The sequence below is a fragment of the Rhagoletis pomonella genome, unplaced genomic scaffold (genome assembly GCF_013731165.1).
Source record: "Rhagoletis pomonella isolate Grant_MI unplaced genomic scaffold, Rhpom_1.0 Rhpom_scaffold_00012, whole genome shotgun sequence".
Classification (NCBI taxonomy): domain Eukaryota; kingdom Metazoa; phylum Arthropoda; class Insecta; order Diptera; family Tephritidae; genus Rhagoletis; species Rhagoletis pomonella.
In genome coordinates this window covers 4,259,682-4,270,655 of record NW_023458566.1, presented here as the reverse complement: position 1 = coordinate 4,270,655, position 10,974 = coordinate 4,259,682, and the positions used below count along the sequence as shown (strand labels likewise).

The 10,974-nt window shown below is 37.4% G+C and overlaps 1 protein-coding gene across 1 annotated transcript; it reads right to left on the bottom strand.

Annotated features, from left to right (window-relative positions):
• Window positions 1-7,325: 7,325 nt before the first annotated feature.
• LOC118747536 (protein snail) lies at window positions 7,326-10,549 on the bottom strand. Its single transcript, XM_036481587.1, has 3 exons — window positions 10,514-10,549; window positions 9,358-9,919; window positions 7,326-8,257 (listed from the first exon to the last, which is right to left on the bottom strand). The coding sequence occupies exons 1-3, from the start codon at window positions 10,547-10,549 to the stop codon at window positions 7,326-7,328; spliced, it is 1,530 nt and encodes a 509-aa protein (XP_036337480.1).
• Between the last annotated feature and the right edge of the window lie 425 nt (window positions 10,550-10,974).

Sequence of the window (10,974 nt, the reverse complement as noted above, 5' to 3'; positions counted from 1 at the left end):
CATTTAATTTATAAAATCATTTGAATTTAACTTTTTAAACAGGCGGCAACCCTCTTTCAATACCTCAAAATATATTTATTCTATATAATATAAATATTCTTAGCGTTCAAACTCAAGATTTCTTAACACTCCTTTGACATCAATATTTTGATATTTCGTATAACTTGTGAATAAGTAAACTAAATTCAACATTTCAAGCAGGTGGCAACCCTCTTCAAAATATTTTCAAAATACTACCTGAAACCGAATTAAGTTTGGCACCCATATGGTGATAAATATTTCTCTTACCTCATATGATTTTTTAAACAGGTGGCAACCCTCTTATAGTTCAGCTAAGAAACAAAGCTTTTCAAAACCAATCCGATTGTTACCCAGTTTGTAATAATTGATTAATTTTGTATAAATAATTTGAATATAATTTTACGAAAGGTGGCAACTCTTTTCAAAAAAGTTAAACCTTAGTGCACATCTACATACAGTCTAAGACTTTTAGTTTGAAGCCTCACTTTGGAAAATCAAACGAACGGAGCGGATTTTATGGCATTGATTATTAAATAATTTGAATTAAATTTTTCAAGAGGTGGCAACCACTTTCGAAAGACTACAGACCTAGCGCTTTAATTAGGCATCTCACTTTTGAAAATCGGTCGAAAGGTACAGATATTTTATCCTGCACAAAAAATCACTTCGCGTATTATATATATAGAGTATATATATAGATATGTCTGTGTCGTGGCGAATCCCAAAGGTACCTTCTCTGCCGACCCTGAATTTGAAGCCCAAGCGCTAAAATGAACGAGTGTTTGGCCTCATCGTCCTTCTCCTCCGTCCGTGCGCACAATTAAAACTGATATTGTAGAACTTTGGTGCGAATTGTAGGCAATTCGTTAACTAAGGCGAAGATGGACATGGAAATTTGTGCACCTTTTCAAGCTTAATAGTCGCACGCTGAAGTTTGGAAGGTCAACAATATCCGAGGCTTAACTGATCGCTGCACTGGTTTGAATTTTTTACGCTATTCACAAGGCCAGCGCACAAGCTATCGAGAGAGGTTTTGATAAAGATGAACATTTATTGAGTCAAGATGCCCGCTGGAAGCCGCGGCGGACTCCAGTGAACGCCCTGCAACCGAATAAGTTGCAGTTTTTGTACCGAAGCTCCCTTTCTTTGTGCTGCATTGCAACGCTCCAAACGGGTTGGTTACTATAACTCGCATATGAAATGCTATACAATTTTTTTTATTTTATATATAACTACATATGCGTTGACAAACATACATAAGTACATACTTATACACTAACATATATCCATATAAAAAAGATTATAAATAAATGTGAACAAATTTCTGGATAAAGTGCCTTATTCTGCAATACAAAAACCGCAATCTAAATTTCAATTTCCTATAAATAATTATTATCTACTAACATTTGAAAGGACATTACATACAAACATTTATGTACACACATACATATGTACATACATCTTTATTGCAGATGTAACTACATATGTACATTTAATATTACACTAACAGAAATGCTAATTTAAAATACTACGACACATACATACTCTCTTCCATAAACATTTGTACACACATGAATACATACATACATACATACATAGCTACTTGATACAATAGTTACTCAGACATGAAGCTGAAATACTAAACTACCGTCTACTAAAGTTCTTTGTTAAAAACATGAAAAAAATGAATAAAAAATAAAAACAAAATCAATTCTTATATGCATATACATTTTTGTGAAGCGGCTAGAAATTCAGAATAAGTCACAAGAAAAAAAAGAAACAAAAATAATAAGTATGATACATACATACATATGTATATGTTATCTACAATGAGCAGAAAACAAACGAAAAGTTAAAGTATTTAGTATAAGATACTAAAACTTGAGAATTAGTTTAAGAGAAAACAGTTCAAGTTTTTTTTTTTTTTTTTTTAATTGTGACAGTAACTAAGAACTTAAAAGCAAACATATACATAAATGTCAATGGTGAAACAAGTATACAAACGCATTTATGCCTGCATACATATTAACATTAAATACGTACCGTAAGCTGTTGTATGTGAAGCAATGCAAATACTTACATATACATACATACATAGTACATACTACTTCTGAATATCAGTGTTTCAAATATTTTTGCTCAATCTCTATTGAAAATCTACCTAATTAATTCTTATAGATGAACTCGTACATATTAAAAGTAAATCATAGAAATATGAAATATTAAATAGAAACAAAAAAAAAATAACTAAGAAACACCTTAACTACTCGTATCTACATACCTACGTAAATACGTGCATGCATACATACCAAACTAAATAAACTAAAAAAACCGCAATACAAGTTTTAACTTTCTGCATAATATACATACGTACTCACATACATACATAGACACATAATGATGAGCCTTTGCAAACTCTGCAGCCATACAAAAAAAAAACAATAGTTAGAAATACATACATACATTCACATGTACGTATATTTTCAATTATGTAGGTATAAACTTAAACTGAATTTGCAAAAATCATTGATAACACGGCAATACATCATTCTACATACATATGTATGTACATACATATGTACTAAACTTTCGTACAATCTTTTTATGACAGCACATGCATACATATATTAACATTTGCATACATACATACATACATACATACATCAATCCAAGTATGCGTATAATTACGGTGACCAGATTTCTGTGGCTAAAAATCGGGGAAATTTTAAAGCAACGAATCTGAACATACAATTTTGTTTTTAGAATAAAAAAGCTTAAAATAGTTTTATTTAAAACAAAACGAAGCGAAAAAATATTGAAAAATGTTATCAGTTTTTTTTTTAAGAAAATATAACTTACTATCTTAAAAAAGCACGTATGTAAAATAGAATTTCAAAATTTGTAGAACATTCATAAAAATTCGACGAATTTGAATAAATGTTCATCACAATTGGAAACATTTTAATCAGATTTTGTAGAATTGTTTTGAGTATGCAGTTTTATAGCCCATTAAATTTTAGCATAAAAATGTGAAAGGTGGAAGAAGCTTGGACTTGCCGTTGACTTTTGGCAATTTTTTGTTTGCCGCAATTTCTTCCATACACAGTATATTTATTCAAAAAGTTTTTTGTATGGAGCAAATGAGCAACACCTTCCACAAAATTTACCAAATATCAACCGTAAGTCCTAGCTACATAAAATTTGCACTTTGAATTGAATGGGTTACAAAACTGCATACTCCAAACTTTGTCGAATTTTGCTAATTTTTGTACAAAGTTTTAAATTCTGACTTACATGGTCTTTGTTAGATAACGAGCCACACTTTTATAAAACAATATTATAAACATTAAATAATCAAAAGGGGATTAGCCGATAAAAAACTAAAATGTCTCTTCGCTATTTATTTTTTTCGCCGCTATATCTACAGCTTTTGTTTTTCATATCCACGATTTTTTAATGGTATTAGTATTATTTTTTATAATTTCATTAATTATAGTATTATATTGTTAATAAAAATGCTGGCTATGTTTATGGCTCACTCATATTCCATGTCCTTTGTGATAGCGAAAGTGCTGCCTCGTTTGTTCGAAAAATTGTTTTTGGGTTTGGACACTGAAACACTGAAAATCGGGACTTAATCGGTACAAATATGAAAAATCGGTATACTTATACGTCCCGAATTAAAAAAAAATCAAGCGCGACAATTTTCTCAAAATCGCTACTGTCCCGCCAAAATCGGTACGAATGGTCACCGTACGTATAATATAATATCTTTTGTTCAGTTATTTTTGCAGACTTTTATTGCATAAAATGTTTTTTTAACTTATTTCTTGTTATGAAAAAATTAAGAAGGCGGCACAAAATGTGTTTTGACACTAATAATTTGACATAACAGTTATACATTCATACGTACACTGGTATGTTCTTGAAGAAAAACGATATACAATGCGATATTATTACCTAATAAATGTGGAATTTGTATTAGAAATAATTATAAAAGAAATACATATAAATTACTTTCATAAATATTACTATTAATACAAATGAATTCAATTAATAAAAACTTGTGCTTTTATTTATCTAAGAAATTATAACAGAAAAGTAAGTACAGTGTAAAATCAGTTTAAGCGCGTCTTTCTAATGTAGCCAATAAATGTTGATGAATTTTTTATTTTTTTCAATGAAGACGCAGTCAAAACTTTTTTATTGTTTAAATCTTTCCGGACAATTAGTCCCTAAATAAAAAGTTTGGTTTGATCTTTACATAAAATTGGGACCTCAAAGGGTTAAAGAAGGAAGGCGCGTACGAATGAGCACTCCACTCGGAGGCAGATTTGCTCATAGTGAATGCCCTGTGTGAGTGCCAGGAGGAGTCACATCCTTCCAACCCAGGTTAAACCATACTGTCAGTATGAAGCAGAGGTGGGCAGCCTCGGCAGAGCATTTTTGTAGTGTGCGCGCAATTGATGTCATGATGTATGCGTGCGAACAAATTGAATGAAGCTTCCGCTGCCTTCTCAAGCAGAACGTGTATGTATACGCGAAAACGCTGCCGCTGGAAAATATCCACGCTTAAAAGGCACTGTAGTTATTAGGCAGGAAGTATGATTACCTCATTTGAAGGTCCTTGGAGTACAGACCCGAGCCGACTCCTTTTCCATCTTTGAGCCATCGGAGTAGTTGGAAATACCATCATTTACCGACAGGAGACCACTTTACCAATCTTCCCGGGATTGAAAGTGTATGATAACCTTAAAACTAAGTCCCAGAACGACGTTAGGTAATCAGTTTAGACATATAAGTCGACCTTGGGCCCGTTTCGGTGTTCACTATTAATTTCCTTCAAGACCGCTGCGTGTCCGTAGTTGGTCTGCCTGCACAATTTTGGTTCCCTCAGTCTAAGGGCCTCTTTTACGGCTGCACATATTACGAAAACTTGTGGTGGCTTCAAGTAAAGGATCATGTTCAGCCCTGTTTGGGGTGCGCCTGGCATACCGAGGCTTGCGAGTCTCTGCACTTTTCTAATTATTCTCTGATTGTTGCTTTTATCCAGTGCTTTCCACCAGACCAGCGTTCTATATTTTAAAATCAGTTGGATGACTGTGGTCTACATACCGTGAATGATACGTGGTGATAGCACCCAGTTTTTTTCGAAAGTCCTTTTACAGGTACAGTGCGCTGCTAGGCCCTTATTTGCTCTTTCCTCTACGTTACGCCTCCACGTAAGTGTGGAGTCAAGGATAATACCTAAGTATTTGGCCTCGGAGGAAATCTTCAGACCAAGACAAATTCGGTTTTAGAAGGGTTACTTCCTAGCCCATTTAGTTTTGGCCAATTGGAAATACTGCCCAGTGTCGATTCCATCAGCTTACTAATTTTTGTAGTATAGCCAAGTCATCAGCGTAGGCAACTACCTTCGTTCTCCTAACTTTAAAGCTTTCTAACAGTTGATTTCGTACCATGATCCATAGCAGGGGTGAGGTGATAACACCCCTTCCTGCGGAGTTCCCCTTATTGTTCTCCTAATCACGGACCCTGTGTCTACAGCTGCGTTGATTACTCTGCTTTTCGGCATCGATTCGATCCATGCAACTATATACTCCTGGATGCCATGCCTCTCCAAGGCCCAACTAATTACTTCCGCTCCGAGGTTGTTGCAAGCCCACGCAGCATCTGTTCAATAATACGTCGCTTCGTGGAGAGCGCTATCGACTGATCCGCCCTTACAATAGGCATGCAGCGCTATGTCCATTGAGCGTTTGCGGGTCTTCAAATTGTTTTTAGTATGGACGATGAGAAGGAAATACGGCATATACATAAGTAGCATATTTTTTTTAGAAAAAAAGTGATCGCAATAACACAAAATGAAATTGCATTCTTGATTGATGGAAGAAGTTGCTGTTTGACTATTACATAAATACTCAAACCCTGTCCCTTGAACGTCGCTTCAGACCTGTCAGCCCGTGAATTTCACATCATTCCTACTCACGTTTTAAAGTGGGAAATAGAGATGGGCGCAGGATATCGGAACTCGCGCGACCTACGGTACCAATTTTAAATTGGCCGGCATGAGCGGTATCGGGAAGGTCTTTACGTGACCCCCGGTACCAATCTGAAAGGTCTCGGCATGGGCGGGCCCGGGACCTGACAAATGAATGTCGGGATTGGCGGAATCTGGATTTAATATTTAGTCCCGCGCCCATCTCTAATGGGGAACACCTCCCATGCACGAGATACTGACATATGTACATACATATAAAGAAATCAGTCCCACCCTGTCGAGGCAATACGTATTTTGAAATAAAAACCTGGCTTTAAGGATACATACATATGTATGTATGTACTAGGAATGTTTCGAATGTCATATTTTCCATATTCGCGAATGCGAATGCGAATTTTCGGAATGCGAATGTGCGAATACGAATGTTAGGAATCACATTAATAGAGCTATAATCAACTTAAGTAATTATTATTACTTAAAAATTTTGTAAATTACTAGAACATTGAACGAGTGCTTAACCTATACAGTGTTTTAATCTAGTAGCCAAAGTTCAAAAGGAGCATATTATATTTAAAAAAAAGTAATTTCGCTGCCTTTTCTCGCATGTGGTCGTAGTTTAGTTTAGTTTTCTACCAATAGAGAATATTTCCCGAGATTAGCTCGTTTTTCTTTAAGATAGGCCTTTAATTGAATTTTAATTTCACATTTTTTAATGTCTCCAGATTCTACATCCGAGCCTTCGCTTTCGCTGCAGGAATCTAAAATTATTTCTAGGTGCCTGAAGCTAAAAGCCGGTTATTCTACGCACCCTGGTTAGACGGACTTAGAGCCTTTTCAACAATATTAGAGTGGACTCTCTGTCCATGTACACAGTCGCATTCGCAAAACATTCGTATCATTTGATGCGAATGCGAATGTTGATTGCGAATGTGTAAAATGATGCGAATCATTCGCATAATGAATGCGAATGCGAATGCAAATATTCGCAACATCCCTGGCATGTACATATGCAACTTGGCTAACACAACTGCAGATTCTCATTTCTCTTTCCAAATTCCCCACTTGAGGGTTAATGTACGGTATTGACGTTAATAGGGTAAACAAGTTACGTTTATTTCTTTGTTCGCTTTGACTTCTTAAACATTTTGGTCACGTTCGAAAACTCTGCTCCCAATAATTCCCACAAATTTAAATTATTTTTGTAAGGGTTTATTTCTAATTTAAAATCATATCTTATAGCAAATATCACATTTATCTCCAGCTTCTTAAGCTTCCCACAAATCCAATGACCCATCACACTATATCAACTGCCTGCCGCATCTGCCGAATGCCGCGATTCTATGTGACGTTGAAGATCTCGCCTTCGCGCCAATGTCTTATTACACAGCGTACACTTGTAGCCCTCCATCGGCACATTGCTCACATTCGATTGCATATGCAGACGCACATGTTTATTCAGATTGCTAGGATCACCGAATGGACGTAGACAAAATTTACATTTGAGTGGCTTAAAGCCTGTGTGAGTGCGTATATGAATTTTTAGTCCATATTTCCGTGAATAAACCTTGCCACAGTAGATGCAGAGGTGACCCTGCTTAGAAGCGCCCATATTGCTGACGATCGCTTCGATCTGGGCAGCAGCGTTGAGTGGATTTGTGGCGCCAATGCCAGTGGCAGGTTGCAGTAGGTGGTGCATGTGTGGCAAAACGCTACTCACCGATGAAATTGGCGGTAAAAAAGAGAGGGCGGCACTTGGTGTTACTGCGGTGCTGCTGTGAGCGTTCGGGTTACTGAAGGAAGCTGTGGTAACAGCTGCGCTGAAGGCAATCGAAGGTGAGACAGGTTTAAAGGCGGAAAAGCGGTGTACTTGTTGTTGTTGTTGCTGGTGGTGGTGGTGGTGTAGCTGTTGCTCTTGTTGTTGATGATGCTGTTGCGAATGTGTGGATGTTTGTACAGCTGCGGCTGGCTGTGGTGATGAGGCTGGCGAAATGGATGATGTGCTTGATGGAGCTGCTGGTGGCGTATGCAACAATGATTGGCTGGTTGTTCGGGTCGCCGTCGCTGCAAGCAGCTCACGTTGTTGCTGTGTGTAGCTGGACGCTTTTAGAGCGTAATGCAAGCGTATCCAGAGTATATCCATAGAGTGACGACCACATGCGAGAGCCAAATGGATTTTTAGCGGATTCGGTGTTTCGAACGACAGCTGACAGAGGTGACAAGTGTAACGTTTATTGCCTGCGGGAATTGAAGCGGAGCAAATTGTGAATTGGAAAGGTAGTGGTGTGAATTTTTTTGTGAAACATTTTTGTTTAATCGATATATCAATAGATATATACATACATATATCCTAAAGATTATCGAAAATCATGGCATATGCGCATACAGCCAGCGCCAAAAATATGAGTACTCGACGTTTTGACGATTTTCTTATTTTTTTTTTTATAAAAATTTTGTCCATTCAACAGCAAAAAACAGCAGAATTAATTTTTTCAATTTCATATAGAACTCGGAAAAATTCAAGCAACGGCAAAAAATTTTCCTCAAAATGTTCAATTTTTGAATTCGATTTCTTAGAAAAATTTTGAGTATGCAGTTTTGTAGCTCATTCAAGGCTCTAAAATTTACCGTTGACTTTGAGAACTTGTTTTGTTAAGGGTGTTTAAATTTTCTTCTATATAACGCAGGAACAAAATCTATTTTTATATGGTAGAAAATGCGCAACACCCTCGACAAAAAAAAAATTCTCAAAAGCCAAGGGTAATTTAATGGGCTACAAAACTGCGTACCCAAAATTATTCTAAGAAATGGAATTGAAAAGTTGAAAATTTAGGTGAACATTTTTTGGTATTTCTTGAATTTTTCCGATTTCTAAATGAAATTTGAAAAAATTGATTCTGCTGGTTTTTATAAAAAAATAAGAAAAATTTGGCATAGAAAATATAAATCAAGAAACGTCAACGTATTCATATTTTTGACGCTGACTGTATATGGAAAATCATATCGACTTCAGTGTTTCAATGAATTACGAAAACGATATCGATAAATGAATTAAACACTGAATTAATATATCGATAAATATACAGGCATCCATATCTAAAATAGTTACGATTAATATATCAAAAATTACATCGATAAATACAAAATTAGCAGTAAAGTATAAAATTAATATACACGGCTTTATTTATAAGAATATAAAACTCTTTTTTTAGCAACACCTATCGATAAAAATTTCGATAAATCAAATCAAAAATACAAAATATCGGAATTGTATAAAATTAAAATACGGCCTTAATTGTAAAAAATATAAAACTATTTTTTTTGTTCGCAACACTCACCTTGTATATTAAGTGGCGCAAGAAACGGTATAGACATTAGCAGCGCCACCTCCTCGCCAAACCACGCCACTATTTCCTCGTCACGCGGCACATCGCGCACAGTTCGCACATGCACCATACCGCCCGGCTGCAATTCAAATAGCGCATTATAGCTGTGCACATCCTCCGAGAGTTTTATGCGTCTCAACAGTTCGGGACTCATGCGCAGCACACCTTGAGAAAGCGTACAAAATGCCGTACTAGACTCCGCAGCGGCCATAGTGTTGCCAGTGCTCATGAGTGCATATGTTGGTATCGCTTCGGACATCGTATCTTTGGGTGTAAATTGTGCGAGGAGGACACCGGTGCATGTGGCACGCAGTTTAGAACGCTTGGCCGTTATTGCAGTCGAAGTGCTGCTGGTAGCTTCCATCCGAGTTGAAGGTGGCGGAGAGTGTAGCGTTGTTCTAGTAGTGCTGGGGGCAATACTCGACGATCCTCTGCTGGTGCTGGGTAGTAGGTGTTCTATGCGAAATATCATACTTGCGCTACGTTTAAGCGAGCGTTGTTGTTGTTGTTGGTGTTGTTGGTGGTGGTGGTGGTGCTGCTGCTGTTGAGCGTGTTGCAGTGTCGGCTTTTGTTGTGATTGTGCGGCAATATTGCTGGTATCCAAGTGTAGTTTATGTTTATGCGTGTTGTTGCTCGATAGCGCTGGCAACATTTTTCTTCACGAAAAAAAAAATAAAATTGAAATATCCTCTTTGAAAATGTTTGCGAAATTCAAATTAAAACGACACTCTTGTGTATTCCCTGCGCGCTCTGATTTGATTCTGCGTTCCAATTGGGAAATGTCCTTGGCTTTTATATCGACGCGTCTGCCTGAATGCTCATTTCGCCTTGCAACCACGTGTCTGCGCCTGGCGGCCCTTCATTTGCGACCCTTCGCGCTTGGCGCACAAACGTCAAAGGCTCGTCTCGCAAATTGCCCTTATCCTGCGCGCCACGGCTATCAAAGTTTTCTGCTTAGAATTTTCGCTGCCATTTGAGCTCTCTCTCTCCCTCTCTCTCTCTCATAAAATCCCTGCCTGTGCGTGCGATTCTGCCACAGCTAGCGCCAACGCATCGCTTTAGTTCCGCAGTTGGTGACAAGTGCAAGAATTCCCAGCATTTGACATACCCAAACATCCGAATTCGACATCTCATTCACATCCATATCCGCAATAACAACATCACAATCCGCAGCAACCAAACAACACCAAATACTGCCTGCCAGCCTGCGAGTCAATCAGCCAGGCAGTCGTTCAACATGGTCCAGCGGTGGTTGTTTGGCAGCAAACAGCAAGTGCAACATCATGTTGTGCCACACGCTAAGCCATATACAGCTACATACATATACAGCAAGTGTTGCACGCCTCTCTACTCGACATTTACCACTCACCCATTTACTATCTGCTCTAAACAATCATTTGTCGCTGCTTAAGTAGATCTATGGCGAGATGTTGTTGTTATTGCTTTATTAAACGTTGTTGTTATTGCTTTGTTAGTGTTAGTGCTGTTGTTATTGTTGCACGCACATTTTGTTTTTTTTTTGTTGGTTGAGCCTTTTTGGCTTTTCGCATTTGTTGCCCACCCCGACAA

Coding starts and splice junctions, on each gene's coding strand:
- LOC118747536 (XM_036481587.1), bottom strand. CDS start 10,549: ATGGATGTGAATGAGATGTCGAATTCGGATGTTTGG. Junction 9,920..10,513: donor TGTCGAATTCGGATGTTTGG/GTATGTCAAATG, acceptor CACCACCAACAA/CACCAACAACAACAACAACG. Junction 8,258..9,357: donor TGCGCCACTTAATATACAAG/GTGAGTGTTGCG, acceptor CAATTCCCGCAG/GCAATAAACGTTACACTTGT.